The following is a 21,706-nucleotide window of genomic DNA, read 5'->3' as shown; positions in this document are numbered from 1 at the left end:
ATGTATGTTGGCTAGCAGTAAAATATCTAAGCTGTGCTTCAATCACTTCTCTGACCTTACAGGATCTAAACACACACCCATACAAGTGGGTCCCATAAATACCAAAGCCACTTGCCAATTGCAGAGATACTGATCCTCTCTGATCCAGGAACTGCATTCTTTGGAACAGGAATAGTGATGTTGGACACAGTGGGAGGAGCTGAAGGATTCCTTCTGTCAATTAGAATGGCCTTGTTGAAGTGCTGTTTTGAGCCTTCAGGCTGCAGCAGAATGGAGCAAACAGAATTCAAATAAAGCTTCAGTCAGTGAACCTATGTCTCTCTAACAATCTGCACATTGTGCGCATTCTCACCATCAACAATATACTGCACAGAAATAAATGTTAACTTACACTGCATTGGTGCTTAACCTTACAGCCGCTAGCCCTCATTGCGCCAAAACTGATTCTGTGGTACAAGCCTACCAATCTTTGCTATTTATTTGTTTATTATCTATTTATTTAAGCACACATTACAGAACATACATAAGGCATTGAGGAACAGGAGGGATGGAGGGGATCATAAAAAACAACACATCAATATTTCACATTATAAACAGTTTACATAAAAAATGTTAACAGAAGTACTATACAGTATTATGTAATAGAAAAAAACATTACAGAACATATAAATACAATAAACACAGTAAGATTTCTAGATAAGAAAAAATTCACTTTACCAGGAATATAGAATATTTGCAAGAATATTTGAACACCAAGAAGGCAAAAAATGTATCCAGCAAGCACAAGGTGCACACCACATCCTAAAGGGGCCCTGAACCACCTCTTGGGCTTGGTGAAATAACATGGTCCACGGGTAGCATACGCTGTTGTGAACATCTCAGCCAAGTTCTGCTGTCGGATGCAGTCCGTGGAGCTCGCAAGCGGAGCGCGAAGTCACCTTTTTCTCAAACGCCCTCGTTTCAAAAACCCCATGATACTCCCTCTTTTCTGTGTGCTTTATTTTGTCATAAAGCACACTCCAATACGCAGCTGCTATTGGTCGCTGTGCTCGGCTAAACCGCGGCCGCCACGAGAGGCCGCCACGAGTCCAGTGGCTATGCACGCTGCGGCTCTCCGAGTACAGCCATGTTTGGCTTACGTTTAGCGCGGCATAGGCACCAAATCGGAAATTTGAACTGCGCGCCACGGTGACGTCACTGCCGTAGTCTTCGCAGTGCAAGGCATTGGAGGAGAAAGGGGAGCACAGCTGAGGCCGTGTTTGATTGCCAATAACTCCGCTTCTGCTGAACGCATTGAAGTACTTTTTGCGGCAAAGTGGTTCTGAAATAGCCTATCTTCACTTCAAATGTCTTTCTCCACTTCGATAAAAAGTGGTTCAGGGCCCCTTTAACAATACCTACCTGCCTTATTTACAGCCAAGAAATACTCAAGTCAATCGTAACATTTGGGTTACCCATGGAGTATCACGCACCATCTCTGGTTTCAAAACACTCATGCAAAACATGCCCCTCATTAAAATGGCACATCTACTACAATATTTTCCCAAAACCAACATTACTGGTAGGTCGCACAATAGCCAATTCAGCTATGGTAACATAAAGTGTAGCCTTTTTTTTTTTTTTAACTTTAACAGGAGACTTTGCTTTCACTGTCTCTTCAAACCTGCTTCCCACCAATCCTATTTTCTTTCAGAGACACAGACCACCATAACCATTAAGCAGAAGACACTCCACTATCATAAAACTTTCCTTGTTCCATTTGCTTTTGTTATTGACGCTTTAAAAAAGCGCGGCAGTATCACAGGTCATAAAAACTAATGCAGTAAAGATTATATAAAAGCCAGGATGGTTCTGTAGAGAAATGTTTGCCTGCCTTGCTAGTCATCTCAAGTGCCAAAGGCTGTACCAAGCATTTACCTTCACAAGGAGTTTCTTCAGTATGGCATCACCAGCCAGACTTGAAGTAGCCGACACTCGAATGTCAATGTAGCCCAGCTTAAGAGGTGTGATCAGAAAAGACACAGGTACACCATCCCGAGCTGGTACCTGAGAAGCGCCAGTGAAAGTTATCAGGACCAATGCACAACATGTTCAGGAAACAAGTTAGCCAAGTGCAAAAACTGCGCTAAGTTATAAAACGCGTACACAGACAGAGCAGGCCCAGCAGCAATACCATAAAATTTGAGCAAGGGAGCTTACTAATAATTTTCCCAATGGTGCAAGTAATGCCCACATAGATACATTAAATTTTTGCAACCACAGACACAGAAGAATACTGTTGCTGTGTAGTGATGGTGAAGCCAGAACCACTAACCAGAAAGAATGGATAAAAATTCAAACTTTTAATGGGTGAACTAGTGTCCTAAGAACAAAGCAGCACTTAAGTGACAACTCTAGCAGTCTTCCAGTCTAATATTGCAGGTCAATTTCTGCCCACATGTGCCACCCTACATTCCAGATTGCTGGTGCTCGTGTTGATTTAAAATTGCAAAACAATATTCATGTTGCTCATACAATGATTAGATGTGCCGATTTCGCCATAAAATTGGGAAGACCGTTCCAAGAAATTTTGGATACAGCAATAACATGATAACATAGTTCAGTGAAAACCAGTCAGGGACAAAAAGTAAACAACATGTGTGGCAATGTCAAGCATGGAAAAACTTGGAAGAAAGCAAACTGCATAACTATAACAATACACCAATAAGCTGAAATGTACCAGCCTTTCTTTATGCATGCTTTTTTATACAACTTTTGCTCCTTGAAAGCACAATTTTTACACTCTCTCTTTTGCTCTGTCTAGTCAATGTTTTGTGCTGCTTGAACAATACATATAAAAATCAACTAATCAAATAAGCTTTTAAAAGCTCTCATGAGAAGTGTGCACCTGGAGATGTACAACACGATATCAGCAAAACAGCCCCAAACAGGCACTTACTGTAACTTTCTTGGAACGTCTGTCCTTTCCTTCTTCCCCTGTGACATCATTTGACAATGAACTGAAGATGAACTCTCCACGTCGATTCTCTAATGTCACTTCCGCCTAAAATGCATGTGCCAAGAGAAAGTCGGAAATCGCCAGCTGAACAATGCACGCAAGACCATCAAAGAAAAATAAAAACAACTCGCAACAGTAATTTATTTTAAGTTATAACATTGCGGGCTACAAAACACAAAGCACAAAGCTCACCTCAACCGGCTTGTTGTTGTAATTGAAAACTACACACTGGATTGCCACAGACTCTCCACGAAGTACCGAGTATGGCAAACTGGCAGTGACAAAAAATGTCCGGAAGACAGTCACCTAGCATATAAAACATTCACATTATCACAAAAATAGAACATAAATGCGCTTCAAGGAACAGCAAATTCAAGCATGCAATTTTAGGCAACAATAATAAATCTTGAACTAGTACAATGCACCGAGTACAAGAAATCATGAATAATTCCTTTCAACAGTTATGTGGATGGGCTTACATGCTATAATGCTTCTCTATCTTTCCACAGCCATTTGCTTCTTCCATAACAGTTCTTTTTACTCGCATTCAACAGATGCAATAAAGTGCCATGCACCCTCAACCTACATTTTTGCGAAAATACCAGTAGATGTTTAACAGCAAAACTGAGGAAGTAATGGCCTCGCATAATGCACACCAATGATAGAATAAAAAGTACAGTACAAGGAAATTAACTTACAACTCACCTGCATATGGTGTGTGCTGCACATTTATTAAATCTTTATGCAATCATACCACCTAAGTATTAAACTACATGCAACAGCAATTCTTTAAATACTACTCATTGCCAAAATAGTGACATAATATAACATCTTACTTTTGCTTGAGAGGGTGCAATACCAAGGCCAGTGAGAGAATCTAGCGCAAATGCGCTGATTACCCAAGATGTAATGGTGTCAGGAACAGTACTTGAAATGACAGCCCTACCATCAGGACTGTGATAAGAACAAGAACAGGTTGTGATAATTAGGGATGTTTAAAGGACATCACAAATACATTTTACGATACAGCCCACAACAGTAAATTCATTTCATTGTGGTCTTGAACACAATTGCCTTTCAGTACTCAAGCAAGACCATTTCAAGGACAACCGAAAATGCAATTCAAGACATAAGTTGCCAGAGCAGAAATGAAAGCGTGTATGTATTTCACATGCACATAAGTTTAAGCATCTAGCGCAAGCAACACAAAACTTCAAGGCGCACATAAAAGGCTATTTTTGTGGACCAAATTTTTATAATTGAACTTTTGTGCTGCACAGCGTACTGATTTCTATGTCAGGTTTCTAGAATGAAAATTGCAAGCAAAAGTAAGTTCTGTATTCAGATAACATTGTAGACTACACAAGACTCTGCAAGGAAGCCTTCGTGCTGTTACCAATGTGAATTGCAACCATGATGACCACTGCACTGACCATAGTACACTGAAAGGTCTAAATACAGCACACCACAAAGTGCTTTAAAAATATAAACAAAGCAGCATCATTGCACACTTTTCAAGTATCATCCTTAATTCAACACCTACTTTCACCTGCACACTGAACAGGAAACATCCAAGTTCCCGATGATGTCAGTTGCATCCCAATACACAAAAACCTCAAACTCACTGCACCCAGGAACTACCTCTACAACAGCATACAGTCAATGCAAGCCCAGTAGTGCACCAGAAAACAATGACGAAAATGGCAGCATCCACCCAAGGCGAAAGATGCAATGCAAGCTGGGTTTGCGAATACCTGGCAGTGGCATTGGTCCAAAGCCAAGTTTCAGGGTACTGCTGACGTAGCCTAATGCGACCAGGCACCTGAGGTGGTGCTTCAGGGAGCCCAGCCGGTGGAAGGACGGGATTGGTCAAGACATCAGTGTCTAGACGAATCACTTGCTTCCTCGCATAGACTGTCCGGAGTGTCCAGAGGGAGCAAATGGAAGGACGGACAAGGGCATGCAAAAGAGGTAGAAAAAAAGAGGAAAGACGAGAGAACAAGAGGGAAAACAGAGACACTGAGTAAGCATCCTACCCAAAAAAGAAAATGAGAAAGAAAACCACGAAGCCCTATGACCTGGCACACTGTCTATTCTTAAACAAGCCAAAAAAATTTTATCAGCCTTGTGAACACAAATTGCAGAATTCTTTCCTTTTATTTATGGAAACAAGATGCTTCCAGAGCATCTTTCAGTGGAGCGCTTGATAATTGCCTACTACATGTAAACTTTGCAAATAGAAGTTATAAACAGCCTGGCTTCATGTACTAACTACACTTTCAAATGGCATAGAAAATGAAATCCAGTGATGGATCACTTTATAATAATGTTTGCAATACTTGACTATTAGCCAGAAAAATATAGGAACCAATATAGGCAACCCATATTAAGCTGAAAACATTTTCTCTCAAGTGCTGCTTCCCCATGAGAGAATTTTTTAAAATCTGGTTTGTTGTTTATAAAATCTAAGCAATGCTTTTCCTTTGCTCTGACAAATACAGTGACGACTCCATAGACAGCTAGTGCAGTTAAACCTCGCTATAACAAAGTGTAAAAAGTCGGCACTTCATTACATCATAATTTTGTTATGTCAAAATAACTTACATTTAGGGTTCAGTGTTCCAGATTTTTACTTTCCCAGAAATCGGCTTACTTCGTAGGTGTTTCTTTTTTATATCCAGAGATTTTTTTCTTGGTGGATAATTTTTTACGCCATGCTAATCTTTTTGATTCAGTGAATATACAGTTCACTAAGTTGGTCAACACAGAAGTTTGCTGTATGACCACGGGTCCTACATTCAACACTGTAGCTACATCCAGTACAGAGAATAACAAAATTTTCGGGAAGTCTAGCAAATGCACAATGCCATACGGCAATGTGACTGTGTGGTAATAAGAGCGAGTGCATTCAATATTCAAACACAAATAGAAATGACTATTTGTAACATTATGTGGGTACAGAGCTCCAACAAATAATAAAATATGACTACGTAGATATAACCTCACATCGGCATCAGTGAACTTGCCCAGTTCATCCACCACAGCGGTTGCAGCATGAAGACTGCAAGGACACCGACTCTGCACACCCCCTTCCTGCTTCTCATTTTCGTAGCAGCAGCTAGTGAAACAGCCGCAAATAATAAAAAAAAAAAGATTCTTTGGCCGGCAGGCCGACACGCTACCTTGAAATTATCTTGCATCCTGCATCAAAGAGCTTGTAGCCCTGCAGCTGCACATGATCGCCGTCTCAACTCTCTGATAAATTTGCTTTCACTGACTCTTTTCCATTTAGAGCAATTTCTAGAACAAAAATCCTGCATACCTTTGTCAGTTTAAACTGAAAACACTGAATGCTTGCTGCATACATCTTGTACAAGGATTACACCCCATGTAAAGGTCACACCCCGAAATTTGGGCCTGCATAATTAAGGGGAAAAGTTATTACAGAAATCATCTGTACACAATTTGCACCACTGCAGACAGCATACACTGCACTATCTGTGCACAGTAGTGCCATGGTGCATAAAGGCAAACTTCAGCTGTTTCCACAGTTAATAATATGTTGGTAGGAATCTCGCAGACTTAAGCTTTGGTGCTATTTATTTCCCACTGTCCCACGGCTTTTCCTGTCACGCTCACTATCTGCGCCTCTTTTCATAGAACGTGGTGCTGCTCACAGTTGTTAGCACATGCGCGCAGAGAGTTGCTGCGCTTTGTGCAACGAAGTACAGTCAACAGCAAAAGCTTACGGGATGCGGTTTCCCCTTTAAATGTGAATTCCTGCACTGTTAACGCATGACACTTCGTATTTAATGAATCGCTGTGTAGGTGGCGAAGGCTACTACATGTTGGAACATTTAATTCGAAGCTGCGTGACCACGCTTCGCGAGAATTCAGCTTCTTGGCAGATCCTGCATCCCGTAAGCTTTTGCGGTTGACTGTACATTTGCGCTATTCTTCACAGTAAGCTTACGTCACTCCTAGAGTGTACTAGAATATCAGTCCCTTCTGCTATGTGTAAAACATAAGTGCATGTTCATACATAAGTGCATCATTCAGCTCACGTATCGTGTAAAACACTCAGTCGCTTTTAATTATTTTTGAATCGCGTAACCTTAGACATAGCGCAACATTCGAGGATGGTTTCATTTTAAGGCCACTCATAGGTGCAGTGACACCACATGGTGGATCGTCCTACTCCACAATTGCTTCTGCAGGTGAATGATAAAGGGAAGGTCGTTGGCTAAGCATTGGCAAAGTTTACATGCCAGCATTCCACAAATTAACCTGTTGCACTGTGCATGCACATTCGAGTAATTTACGCAGGCCACTTGCTGAAGGCACCACCTGCCGCAGTACACCATCCTGAGCATTGTGCTTCGTACATACCGTACATGTTTACACAATGAGCATTCTTCACTTCCACACCACCTGTAACCTGCATTACCCTTTTGTCTGGGACAGGTCGCAGCAGCCAGGTCAGGCCGGGCGCTATAGACTAAAATACTCCTTTAAACTTTTGCGTGAACACACTACTTTCCATTGCGCAACCATATGTGCAGCACAACATCTGAGGACAGCTTTACCTCGTAACACCAGTGTGGTATGACTGAACAGCAGCATATAATTCAGCCATTTGGCCAGCGGCACCTGCCATAAGGTTTTCAATGAACACCTCAATATTCCTTTTCAGCAACAATGAAATTTGGTTGCAATGAAATCATGCAAACATACATTTCGTTATCTTGAGGCTAAAATACATGAAGTTTTATAGGCATCGAGTTAAAAAAGTAAATTATTCGTTACAGTTTGTTACATTGAGGTTTAACTGCATTATTCGTCCTCTATTGCTCAATACTTCCTTGCAAGTATCGATCGTTAAGCAAATACTTAATACAGCTATTAAGGTAGCCTCATGACTTTACTGAACCGCAATCTTAAACCTCCCCACAAGACTGGTCTTACTGCAAGATACTGACCCTGCAAATGCTGGGCAGCAGGGAACAGGCCAACAGAAATTGTAAAACTGATGAGTTTTGCCTTTTCCAAGGTGAAGTGATCATATTCTCCCAAAAATAGAACAGTTTCTTTCATTCGATCTAAACAAATTTAACACTGAAATTCTTGTGCTTTTAATGGAGCTGGAACTATCAAACTGCACAGCAAAGTGCAAGAAATTTGTGAATGCATGTTGAAAAGTTGGCTGTTGGGCGAGTTGGTACTTGTTCACGTATACAGAAAAAAATCAAGCCTGAAAGGAGGCGAACAGAGAAAAAAGAATGGGACAAAAGCATTTGTCATATAATCTTTCTCATACTGGTGTCGTCGTGTGCACGCTTTTTCTTATATTTAGAAGAGCTTGTGTTAAAGAAACAGCAATGAGAAAAGTAATAGCAAAGAAAGTGAGCAAGCAATGCAAGATGCAGCTAGTGGCGCAGCTCCAAAGCAGTGGTTTCATAGGTGATGCATCACTACCAACAGGATCAGAAGCATGGGTGACATACGTAGCACAAAAGGGCATAATAACCAAAGCTAATCCAATATTAGTGGCAAATAAAGCCAAAGAATTAATAATACCATAAGTATCTTACAGTGGAGATCTCAACTAGTGCAAGCTGACAATGATCGCTACATACAGTTGACTTTCTGTTTATCGAAACTCAGTGAGATCATAAATCAGGCAAGATCATAGACAAATGATTAAATGAATGGCTACCTCCAAAACATCCATCAAACCATCCACAAAGTAAATTTAAAAGGCTCTACTTAGCACAAAGATTCGCTCAAAAATGGACATTGTACAAATGGTCACATCCAAGATTTAGGTGGTTTCGAGTGCACTGTAAACATTCCATAAGCAGGTTAGCAAGTGGATCTCCAGGAAATATCTAGTTACCATATATTTAGCAGCTATCAAAACAACTAAGACTGCACACATAAGCCAGCAAGTGGTCTAGCAAAATTTTCTATAAGCTAAAGAAGAGTAAAAAGCAGACATGCCCTGTCACCTACACAACACATCTCTGTCAGCCTCTGTGGCATTGGGCACTTTGAATATGGCTCATAACCTATCTCTGCCACACTTCAGTTCATAGACTTAGCAGGATCTCGTCACAACCAACATTTGACATAAGACCAAGATACAAGCTTCTCCCTGCAGATTGTGCGAGCGCTCATTGAGATCTTTGCACACAAGTGAATTAAGTGAACAGCTAATTTATCTTCATTAAACAGAAGTCAACTGTACCATTGCATGACATTAAATAACATTATTGACACAAATTCCCAATCACCAAAAAGACAACTTTTCAAGATTATGTAACGTGGTGTTGGTTTTGCACCATACCCCTGCACAATCATACACCATGACGGGGGCACCATGGTGCTCACAGAAGTGCATGGCAACTATGGCGGCAAAGAAGCAGGGGAACGTGCACTTGCAACCAAGCGAGCTGACTGGCCAGGTATCTGCAGTACCATTCTACTTTACTACCGGCTCCAAACTTTTGATGCCACTGTACCACGAGCCCGGCTAGCTAGCAAGTTTAACCAGTGTTGCTGATTAAATGCGCACCTACATGGTGTTAAGAGGAACAGCTGATGCTTTGCAACTTTTTCTTCCTACTCCCTAAATTCGACGAATAGTAAGAATAATCACTTTTTTTTTACTTATCGCGCTACAAGAAAAAACTGATTCTAAGCAATTTCAGTACGATTGCTCCAAGTAGCAAGAAGATGGGCAACACCAGAAATAACCATGATGCTATCCTGAACGCAGACTGCAACCAAGTTATCTCTTCATTATGAGAGATGGCACTGTGGAAAGCTAAAGATTATATTCGAACATTCTCAGAATAAGATACATGAGAGGTCTCATATTTAGAGTTCTTTAACCCAGTTATAGAACCTCATTCACCTGGAGCTCTTTAACGAACACCAAAATTCAGATTCCGTTAATTCGTTTTTTTTTTTTCGTTAAAAAGATGCCGACTGAAGATCCCGGCCGGCGACCATACATTTCTGAGGGCTCAATCTTCTGTTATTTCGATCTCAAGATTGGTCTTCGTCAGGTAACTCGAACTTGATTTGTCAGCTTCGCCGTAATATAGCCAAGTTATGTGGTGAAGCACACCAAAAATGCAAAGGAGCCACTGCCATGAGACGTAGAACGCCTTTCCTAATTATACAGGCGCACATGCGCCGTCTTCGGTAACAGAACGGAAACCTAGACACCTAATAAGCATACTGACAGCTAGCTGTTAAGAGCTGTTTCAGACGTTGCTCTGGTGATTTAAGCCCTCATTTTGCCAGCCATGTGTGTCTCGTATATGAGACCGTCAAGGGGGGGGGGGGGGGGGGGGAGCTCGTACACATTCTTTAATTATCCATGCACACACACATCGTGCACTACGAAGCGGAGAAAAACCATATGTGTTTTTGGAAAGCTAGCCAAAAGGAAAGTGGCAAGATGTAAAAGCTCCGAAAGTCAAGGGACGTTTAAAGCCAACGAAAGAGCAGGGATCTACCTAAATCTCTGAAGGCCTGCCAATAAACTTATTAGGCATCTCGGTGCTCATAATGTGACTGGAGATGGCGCATGTGTATGTGTAAATTAAGTAACACGTATGTCTCGCAACGATGACCCCTCCTCCACCCCTCCCCCTTCAGCTTGGTATGCTTCACGACATAACACAACTGTATTGTGGCGAAAGAAACTTTAAAGACAAGTACAGCCAAGTGAATTAACAGTGCTTTTTGGAAGTTGTTCTGCCTTTATTTTAATACGACCCATAGGATAATTCGACCAGTTTGATATTAACAGAAGTCGACTGTATTTTTGCATCTGATCAGAATGCAGTCTCCACATCTGGGAATTTGTTAGCGTTGCACAGGGAGCTCAAAACGAACCGATGTGATTTGTGAAGTCATTAAATGGCAGTCCTTACATAATTACACAATCACTACTAGAAAAACTCAATATTAAAGGCACAAGCAGAAAACATAGCATGCACAGAGTGCACACAGTCAAACAGCTTGAAAACAGATGCTGCCGCAGGAAGCACACGTGGTAATGTGCTATCAAGTGTGTCACAAAGGTTCATCTTAAACACTACTATCTGTACTATGGCACAAGTAAATGCAAAAGCAATGTCATGTGAACAGAGTGCAGAAATCAAAGCAAAAGCTTCTGTAATGCACAAAGTAAAGCCCTTCAGCCACACAGACTTGCAAGCAATCAAACTGGTAGTGTTTGTGAGGTTTATTGTGGCCCGCTATTCAAATGGTTGCTGTTATTTCCATTGATATGTCTAGTATAACCATAATTTTTAGAATTTAGCATCTAATTTTCACCGTGCCCAATAAGACTAATGCAGATGTGGAACAAATTAAAAGCACAATAACGACAGAATTACAATGCCTGTGCAAACATATTATTTACTATACATTAATTCAGAACTGAGCTGTCCAAAGTAATTTCAGATAAAGTAAAATATGCTTGGCTAGGTAAATTACTGATACCCATAACGACTGCCTTTATAGCCATAAACTTGTGTTGCAACTTGACTGGCAGCCACCCAGTGCCACCACTTGAACTGCTATCAGTATCTGATAAGAAATGGTCTCAGTTCCAAAAAATGAAGTCCTGACATTAAATTTATGAATTTCTTTTTCTTCAATGGGTAGCTGTTTATCTATTAATTATGGCATGGAGCATCAGCCATAAACCTGCTGAAAGCCCTTTGGCTCCAGAAATGAAAGTGTGATACAAGATACCGTGAATTTCTTTTCTTAAAACTATAAAGATATATTCTTCTACGAGTATGAAGCACAGTGTCCACCAGAGAACTAACTGCGGACCTCACTCTAGTACAATGTGCAGTATACACGCTCTTCTACGCATTTCAAAGCTAGGCTACTTAAACGCCAATACAACACTGCAAGTTCTGCCCTCAATAAAGGCATTATAATGCAGTTTCTGATTGTGTAAGTACAGCAGATGGCTCTACAGATGTTATTTTGTACAGTACAACACAACTGCAGTTTGTCTCCAAGCATGTCTGCAAGGCTAGAATGGCTTTTAGAAGGATCAATAGGCCAAGCATGCTATAAGCAAAAGCCTACCCTGTTAAGGTGTTATTCCACAGCCAAGTCTCGGGAAACAAGCGTCGCAGTCGTTGCTTTCCCTCGTTACGACCTGCCGATCCCCCAGCATATGCAGAGTCTTCGAGCTCAAAGTCGCCACCAAATCCAGAACGATAGTAGACTGAAGGATTGGCAATTATGGCAAGGAGGACAAAAAATTATGAAGGGTCAACAATAATAAATACGAGTGGGCACTAGTAAATGCTCCAGTATGTTTACGGAATTTGGTAGGAAATCTGCATTATAAAAGCCAGAAAAGGCACTAGCAAATTTGCATTTTCTATGCTTTCCAAACAGCAATTTTTGTTTCCTTCAATTAAAAACGTTCCCTGATCAAAATCTTATGACTACCCACTACACTAAATCCTTTCTGCAAGAATGAAAAATTACAGATAGAACAGCCATTGATTTGTCACTATAACAGCGAACGGAACTGACCAACTAGCCCAAACAGTCACCATGCCACAATTAAAACACATTTAATTCAAAATGTTAACAGGATGATTTCACGCATGCAAAATTTTAAAAAAATCGGCTTTTATTGTGTCCCCCCCTTCTCACTCAAAATTCAAAACAGAACTACTTCACATAGCTCATAACGAGGGATGTGCTTTGAGACACTAGATATGTTCCAATTAAAGCTGAACATTAACATTATCTATCTAAATAATAAAGTGAAAAAAATTGTAATTTATATATACACCCTCACAGCATATTAATGTGCATTCATGGAAATGCTCAACATTTCAAACAAGCTAAAAGCAGCCATCAGACTCACTGGCATCGTCAAACTCGTACACAAGGCCATTTGTAAGCACAGCCATGCCTGCATCCTGCATAGATTACAAGAATTTTCATAAACAACAAAACACAAATTATCTGCCAGATACTTTTTAAATGTCTTCCAGGAAAATAATTTACCATATATATATATATATATATATATATATAATTTGTCACCATATAGTTCTAAAGAAAATATAAAAATTATGGGGTTTTATGTGCCAAAACAATTATCTGATTATGAGGCAAGCCATAGTGAGGGACTCCGGAATAATTTGGACCACCTAGGACTCTTTAACCCACAACTAAATCTAAGCACACTGGTGTTTTGACATTTTGCCTCCAATATAGTTTTTTTACCTTTATTGCATATGCAAAAATTTATAAGGAACAAAGGTCCCCACAGTTCTCCTCAGGAATGAACAAGGTTAGACAACAACTTGCAGTCAAACAAACATTTAAATTCTTTTGCGTAGAGAAATCGTGTCCACTAACTTTGGGTCCAATATTTCTAAATCTCACACTATGGAAACGTTTATGCTAGAACAAATACTGCCACTGTTGGCACTGCCTGAATTAAAGCACTCATGTTTTTCTCAGTCACCTGCAAGCTTGGAAAAATGAGCTGCCTAGAATGTCAGTATTGTAGCTTTCGCTTTACCTTAAAGAGGTCATGTGTAGTTGTTGATCCTGGCCACCAGAGAGAACGCCTGCGCCTTCTGTACCATGGGGGCCAGTACTTTGCCTTCTTCCCACTATCAAATGATTCCAGTTCTTCTATAACCTGGAAAATCAAAATGTCTGCTCAGTCAATTCTTCGTTGCATGCTGTGAATTCTTCCCTGCCTCCAAAGAAAAAATACACATTACGTCGCATGCCAAATGAAGTCACTCACCTGTTCCTGGCTCAAGTCATTGCCCTTCTTAAGGAGCAACACACTCTGGTCAACACCAAGAATACCAATGTATGCATTAGGTTTTGTTGACACCAAGACATTCAACTGCCCGCCAGGCTTTGTTTCAGCTATGCTTGTCTGCACATGCACCTGCAATGAATAGCCACAAAGGAGGTAAGTGACACAGCTATTGCACTATGTATTTTCATTACACTTTGTGTGGAAAAAACTTTATTTTTGTTAAAGTTGACCTTGTTAGCAAGTACAACACAAACTTATATCTGCAACTAAGCACAGCCTAATTATGGAGAAATATGTGCCGTGAAATCTCAATTTGACCCTAATTCAGAAATTGAACACTTTGAACTAGCCGTCTAGTCCTAGTAAAATATATGTTATTCTACAGCACCAAATGTTTAATTTGGAGTCATTTGCTATGCATTAGTCAATTTGGACAAGCCCCAAGCATGACAGCAGTGAAGCACAGCAAGAATAGACTGCTAAAAATGTGCTCGTGAAAAAAAGCAAGGCGAGATAAGCACTAGCATACGACCAAGACAAAGCAAAGTGACAAGGTATGCATTTCTACAGCCATAACATGGAACAAAACAACATGCACCGTGGTGTGAATGCTTTGTGCCTGATTTCACCTTCACCAGGTGTTTGGGGTTCAGGCAGTGTGTGAGTGCAGATCACAGTTACAGTGCATGACAAGAGATTTTCATTTTTGTTTGGACCAATGCATACAATGCAACATACACCATAGAACCAATGAGTAAATAGAATGAGAGGCATCTTGACTATTGCCTGCAGTTTGATGTCCGACTTGCTGGCTATATGGTGATAACAACAGCTTTACCAGCCAGCTCATTGACAATGAAATACTGTACTAACTGGGAGAGGTTCTTATATAGTAATCAAAAGTGCACTTCTTTGGATGAAAACATGCCAATCATGCTGCCACTGCTGTCACCCTATGAGTAACTTGGTCACTAGTTCCTCATTATTCTGTACGATGATGAAAATATGAACAAGGTGAAAGCAGGAGCCAACGTTTCGACACGTCATTATTTTTGACAGGTCAGTCTTTTTCAAGGTGACATATGCTCTCCTTGGCACAGTATATGTAGGTACGGTTCTTCTAAATGGGGAAGAGGGTAAGGTGGGTGGGCGAGGCAATAACTGAGAGTGTGTTAGCAGCGAGGGTGCACAATTGAAAAGAATGTTGTGCTCCCTTTTAGAAGAACCGTACCTATATACGCTGTGCGAAGGAGAGCATATGTCACCTTGTAAAAAACAAGTCCACTTGTCAAAACGTTGGCGCCTGCTTTCACCGTGTTCTTGTTTTGCTCAGTCTAATTTCCATCCCCCACATTCCCCGTGTTTTCCCGCATTATTCTGTAGCAGTTTAGTGGGCATCCTTTTGGCGACATCTGGGTGCTGCATCACTTGCTCATGTTAAGGAAAGTTGTTTCTGTGCAAATTCTGTAGAACATATGAAAGTGGATAGCAGAATTTTTCACTAAATTAAGGTATGTTTATGCAGAGAACATTTCATTGCCTTCTTTGTCAATTCATAGATTGAGCAATTGGATAACTTGGCCATGGTTTGGGACATGTCAAATACGTGCAACATTTTTACTGCAAACATGCCATAGTAAAGTATATTGCATTATGCAAAGCAAAGAGACACTTACAGGTGTCCGCAGAATTCCTCCAACATCATAATTGACAGCATCAGCCACAACTTCACCGTCCTTCCTGACGTAGTAGACAAGTACTCGTGCCTTTGGAGCCATGCGGAATGTGGCAGAAAAGCTGAATCGGTAGCTACGCACACCAGACACAGGAAGAGTTTGTGCATACACTATGTCTCCTCGGCCCATTACCTGAGGTACAGAGAGAAGAAATAGGTTTGTTAAAGATACCACAGAAGCACAAAAATAAGGAATACCACTTCAAACGTAATACCGACACCAAACTTTTGCACAATCCAAATACAAAATATCATTTAAAATCTATGAATCACTGATATGAAGAACCTGAATCAGTTCAAAACAATTCTGACAAGCACATCAATGTCTGAACTTTTCACCAGAAAAATTTGAGAAAGAAAAAATAGCAGTGGTTGTTGCATCCTCTCTCTACAATGTGCAATTGCAAAGCTATGCACTGTATTCTGTATTGACGTAATAGTTCTGCAGAAACCCGCAAGGTGGAGAGAATTATTAAGGGGAAATGAATGGCAGTCCCAGGTTCGAGTCCCGGACCAGGATGAATTTTTCTTGAACTGCGAGGCTTTTCTTTCGAGGAACCCGTATGGGTTTCCTTTGTAGCACTTAGCTATGTTTGAGTGGATGTCTCATTTCCCCTTATTACTTCTCTCCACCTTACGGGTTTCCGCAGAACTATTACGTCAAACTCTTGCTTTTGCCTTGATTGTTGACAAATTCAACTTCACCCTGCCATCTGCTAGCCAGCTGGTTAGCTCAGATGGTAGAGCGGCTGCCCCGGAAAGGCGGTGGTCCGGAGTTAGAGTCCCGGGACCAGGACAAATTATTTTTTTTTAATTGTGAGGCTTTTCTTTCGAGGAACCCATATGGGTTTCCTTTGCAGCACTAAGCTACGTTTGGGTGGACGTCTCATTTCCCCTTATGAATTTATTCTGTATTGCGTACCACAGTGAAACATTAGCTGATCCATAATGTCTTGTTAAACTTCGCTGTGCACAATTTCATGTCACAGAAAACCTTGAATCATTTACCGATAATATATTGATAACATAGAAAAGCATGAGCATGCAAGAGCTGGGCTTGATATCTGCTGCATGCTGGTTCACTAGACATGCCGCTCTTCAAAAAAAAAAAATTCCCTTGCATTTCTCAAAATTTATCCAGTGGTATATAAAGGAACATTTGTACTGTTGTACAAATGCTTGGATGCATGCTGCATTGTTCCTTAGTTATACATTGATTGTCACAAAGAAATTTGCACTACTCCTGTGAAAAGTATGCACCTCAGAAGCTATAGCTATAGTATGCAGTGATTGGCAAGCTTCAAGATTTAGTCCATACTTGCCGATTTCATGAGGAAAGTGCACAATGCAACAACAAGCGAAAGGTAAAGAGAAGCTAGCTTTTGTTCGAGCTAAGGGATTATTTACCTTTTCCATGCAGTGAGAGAAACTTACAATAGGTATCAATAGGTACGAGAAACTTACAATAGGTATCAAAAGAACAGCACACACGAGATGCAATGCCACTGCCAATGTTGTACCTGCGCTCTTCTCTTTTCCTGCACTGCATTCTTTTTTTATTTCGAAGCCATCACAATGAACTAAATTGCCCGTACTGTAACAACCTGTTGTGCCTCTAAGCTAGCCGCATGTAGTGTGATCGTGGAGATATATATACAAAGGGAAAAATATTGGAAAGCTTGAATAGCATCCTGTAGGTTTTCTTTTTTTCTTTCACAAAGGGAGGCAAGAAGTTGACAAAAAGGTGAGAAGATGAGATGATAGAGTTCACAGTGCAACACAGATCTCACCTCATAGACGATATGGTCAAGAGTGTCAGTAGCGTTGACCTCGAACTCGACAATGTCACCTACTTTAGGCTCCTCAGTGATCATGACAGCCTGGAGGAAGCTGCGACTAGGAGACTTGGCTGGGTAGATGCCATCCAGGTAATATGTCTGACCCCTGAACTCTGCCCGAAGACCCAGAATTACAGTGCTGTTCTCATTGGGTGGGAAGAACTCCAACCGTATGACACCATTTTGTGGCACCCAATGCTGGCTGCTCTGCCAGAGCTCTTCATTAAAATTGAAGCCATAGTGCAGTGTCAGCTGGTTCACTGCATCATTCACAGGGCTGTCATCCTGGTAGGCTACCTTGAGCTGTAAAAGCAAATTGCAAGGACTCATTTTGCACACGTCCACACAGAATGCAGCCAACACAAACAAAGCAATGACAAATGTGACATTAAACTTATATGTGCCATTTTATACATTCTCATCTCACGCACATCCCACAACACATGCTATAGAACATGTAATTACACATGGCTGCTGCTAACAAAGCCAGATCAGAACCTACAGTGGCTTCAGAGGAAAGGTGGAAACATGGCACATGCACTGTTTAGCCTGTCACCCTTGCCATGAGCACAAACACACAATAGAGAAAGTGGAAAGAGATGTGCTTTGTCACTCATTTGACTGCTCTAAAGCTGTTAAGGCTGCAGTAGTGATCATGTGCATTTTGCAGCAGCTATTAATATGGCCGCTATTTACAAGAGTAAGCAAATTATATTATGCTACATTTCAGCAACCTGTCAAAAATAAAATGCATACTGCAGCCTTTTATTTCAGTGGGCAAGGCAGGAAACATTTTACTTCAGATTCAGTTCATGTGATAACTGAATGAACAAAGCACATAAATACAAAGAGGAAACAAAGAACATTATTATTACTGCAAAGTTCTGATCTCAAAAGCATCAACTTAGCCTGGCTATTGTGCCACAGTGGTCCTTCCATCCTTTTCATTGTCATATTCAAATACATAATGCTGCCAAGCAACAGAATGGTAATAACAAGGGGGTTGGAGAGGGGGTGGTATAAGCAAAGTTCTTTTGAAGAAAACTGAAACAAAAGTGACATCAGTATACCATTGAAATGAACTGAAACATTCTACCAACCTTCCATTTAGCTTGTCTCCCGATTATAGGATCTGAAGTAAGATCGGCTTGGCACTGTAGTACTCGGTTGCCAGCATATTTACTCTATAGCATTTCCATACTCCCTCTCCTTTTGCTTACTTGAATCTAGACTCATTCCCAACACTCCAAGCAAGAGCTTCAATTTATACAAAAGCACTAACAAGAAAAAAAGACTAGCACAAACATTTACAACCAAGTTCAGCATTGATAGACACAAGCTCGTGCCCTTTCTATGCATCTTTTACCATACATAGTGAGTGACCTTAATAAACACAGCACAGTGTGGGAAGCACAGTTTCTCTACACATGCACACCATGCAACACAGCGCCCATCAACATATCAACCCAAGGAAGTCCTATTGGCATTTTCCAGAGGACCATGTAGGGGCCAAAAAAACTATGGGTATTCAAATTATCTGCAGTAGTTTCCCCTGCATAGTTCCAGACAGTGCTGCAGCCACTCACAAAGCAGGTGTACTTGAGGCCTGGCTTGAAGGTTTCTGAAGTTTTCACAAGCTCAACTTTTATCTCCTTGTCGTATACAATGATGTAGCTGGTTGCATTGTACTTGCGGCCAGTCAGCTCTTCTGTCACCAAAGCAAAGAACTCAATCTCCCGCAGAAAGAAGTCAGTCTTGAGGGAGAGGTCTCGTACAATTACTACAGGTATGTCTACGCTGCCATCAATCTATAGAACAGGAGAAAAAAAAAAAAAAAAGAGATTCATTAACACCTTTTACATATCTCGAGACAGTTTACCAGGCATTAAACATTATCAGTTATTCAAAGCACACACGATAAAGGTGGATTTCCACCGTGCAGTTAACACCACCACTCACTGATGTTTTTGTCTGGTACTGCTCGTAAGGCCTTGGATGCAGCTGGTGGTATCGGGTGCGAGGGGTGACTGTCAACGTAACAGTGCCTTTCACTGGCTTGCCATATGTATACCTGAAGATGTGACACACAAATAATATACATAAAATTGTCCCTTACATCACTGCAAGGAACATGAGCATGGTTGTCAGTCGGTGAATGACTACTATGTGCGGAAAAACAGAGGGTAACAACTCACGTAGCTGAAACTGTTGCAACAACTTCAGACTTATTGTAAGTGGCGTATGGAGGAAGGCCCACCTTAACCTCAAATGTGGGCAGCACTATAGGTCAGCGAAACATGCAAAAGAAAAAAGAAATTGGAAGCACACCTGTAGTAAAAAATTTAACCATAACAATGTCCTTAAAACCCACAATAGAAAAATAAAAACCAAGCAGACTTACCATATTCAGCAACTGTAAAACTCTTCTTGAATTTCTGACCCTGTTAAAGATTTCAAGTACAGAAATGAGCTGTACGAATATGCCATTAAGCAATGCTTAAAGCAATGCTGCTCAATTTTTCAGTCAGCAATGTGAAAAAAATTCAATAAATGTGGTAAGGACACACACACCTAGGTATTTACTAAAAACACTTTTGCGTAATCATATGCAAAATAAACGTCAAGTCAAATTCATTCAGAAACTGAAATGGTAATTCAAGCACAAAAAGAAATTAAAAGAATTATGTTGAGAGATGTCAAATAATGATGTAAGTTATCCCTCTCCCAAGAGATGCATGCTTAAATATGAATTCCAAATAAGTCGCAATAACATGCAACCTACCTAAAGAACAATCAACTCATTTTGCAATTCTCATCTCAATTTTTTTATTTAACTTTCATTTGCCATGACTGCATGCATTCACTCTTTATCAATTCTTTTTGTTTCTTCATTTGTGGTTGCCAGAAGGCAGGCACCAAATGCAATGTCTCACGTAAAGAGCACCATGCATGACTCATTTAGTGTCTGGCATAAATTACGCAGTTATGGACAGATTTCTTTCCTATTTTCCCTTGGCTTCCAAAGTTATTACATTCACACTTCCACATCCTGCAAGTGTCACAGCAGCCTATTTTGTATGCATCATCTATGTCTCTGAACCCACCTTTAGATGTAATGGTACAGCTGATGAGTTGGAGAAACCAAAGCCATGTTGCAAATAAATGCTAGTAAAAGCATACAGCCATCTTTTGTATTACAGTTTATAACTAGCAAATGCATATGTAATAACGAAAGGCAACAATCAAAATTTGCCAAAACCACAATCTAATTATGAGCCACACCGTAGTGGGGGACTCCAGAAAGTTGGACCACCTGGGCTTCTTTAATGTGCACCTAAATTTAAATACACGGGTGTTCTTGCATTTTGCACCGGTCGAAATGCGGCCGCCGTGGCTGGGAATCAAAATTTGATGCCAGTGCCATTTAGATGCTTGCTATAACTTCTATTGTCCCAAGGCTAAAAAATATGCTAAGCCAAGTCTTCCAGCCAAGTACACCAAGCAAACTTTGAATGGTAACCTCGAAGTCGGCCACCAACTATGCAGATGGCTAGACAAGCTGCGATTTTACTACTTGCACACTATGAACTGAATTTTTGCTGCTTTTTGATTTAAGATGTTACTCAAAGGTACTCAGCCTTCTACAAGGTTTAAGGAATAAGCCTTTTCCCTGTTCTATTCTACACATTTCTCACCTCGTCCTCAACCTAAGGTGCCAGCCCTAAGGTTAATAAAATGCTTTCAGCAACAGTAGCACTAGTAATGCCCTATAAACAAGGCATATGAACAATAACAACAAAAACGAAAAGAAGTTTTATTATGGCCTTGTATTTCAAGCCGATTCACTAGCGACCACCCATGATATACACGTTTATCACGCACATAAAAGGCTCAACATACAACAAAAATATCATTTAACAAAAATGACACAGTTGCAGCTATTCTTACCAGTACATCCACATTAATAGTCCAGTCTCCAAGAACAGGTTGATCAGAAAGTTGAAGCTCAGATGAATAAATTCCTGTACAGAAAATTGCCAGTAAATAATTTTCCAACCACTCAAATTTTGGCAAATGGATGTTTTACAACTAACAAATGGTGACTGGTCAGCTATTATGCACTTAACAAAGACTTCAGTTTACGTACCTCTCTGAGTAAACACCCGATCCCACTGATGAATCCTGTTGCCTTTGGCATCCTGGAAAATGTGCAGTAATTTATACTTTACAAATATGCTATAAGGATAATAAGAGCAAGTTTTTTACACTTATTGCTTTCTTTAGATGTAAGT

The 21,706-nt window shown here is 40.5% G+C and overlaps 1 protein-coding gene across 3 annotated transcripts in view; it reads right to left on the bottom strand.

Moving 5' to 3' along the window:
* LOC126548449 (CD109 antigen-like) overlaps positions 1–21,706 on the bottom strand; it is a 142,219-nt gene that overhangs the window by 36,474 nt on the left and 84,039 nt on the right. For 2 of the 3 annotated variants that reach the window (XM_050196632.2, XM_050196633.2), the window contains 17 exons: positions 21,562–21,613; positions 21,363–21,436; positions 19,816–19,855; positions 19,610–19,694; positions 19,374–19,485; positions 19,001–19,222; positions 17,367–17,717; positions 15,518–15,709; positions 13,821–13,970; positions 13,587–13,709; positions 12,921–12,975; positions 4,753–4,912; positions 3,835–3,952; positions 3,191–3,304; positions 2,939–3,043; positions 1,918–2,046; positions 116–260 (listed from right to left, as the gene is read on the bottom strand). In XM_050196632.2, coding sequence (XP_050052589.1) covers positions 116–260; positions 1,918–2,046; positions 2,939–3,043; positions 3,191–3,304; positions 3,835–3,952; positions 4,753–4,912; positions 12,921–12,975; positions 13,587–13,709; positions 13,821–13,970; positions 15,518–15,709; positions 17,367–17,717; positions 19,001–19,222; positions 19,374–19,485; positions 19,610–19,694; positions 19,816–19,855; positions 21,363–21,436; positions 21,562–21,613 — 2,227 coding nt within the window. Of the gene's footprint in view, positions 1–115; positions 261–1,917; positions 2,047–2,938; positions 3,044–3,190; positions 3,305–3,834; positions 3,953–4,752; positions 4,913–12,121; positions 12,264–12,920; positions 12,976–13,586; positions 13,710–13,820; positions 13,971–15,517; positions 15,710–17,366; positions 17,718–19,000; positions 19,223–19,373; positions 19,486–19,609; positions 19,695–19,815; positions 19,856–21,362; positions 21,437–21,561; positions 21,614–21,706 lie in introns of all 3 variants that reach the window. The other variant, XM_050196635.3, reaches the window with a different exon arrangement.

This window comes from Dermacentor andersoni, chromosome 1, assembly GCF_023375885.2.
Source record: "Dermacentor andersoni chromosome 1, qqDerAnde1_hic_scaffold, whole genome shotgun sequence".
NCBI classification, from domain to species: Eukaryota; Metazoa; Arthropoda; class Arachnida; order Ixodida; family Ixodidae; genus Dermacentor; species Dermacentor andersoni.
This window is presented reverse-complemented; position numbering and strand designations above follow the sequence as displayed.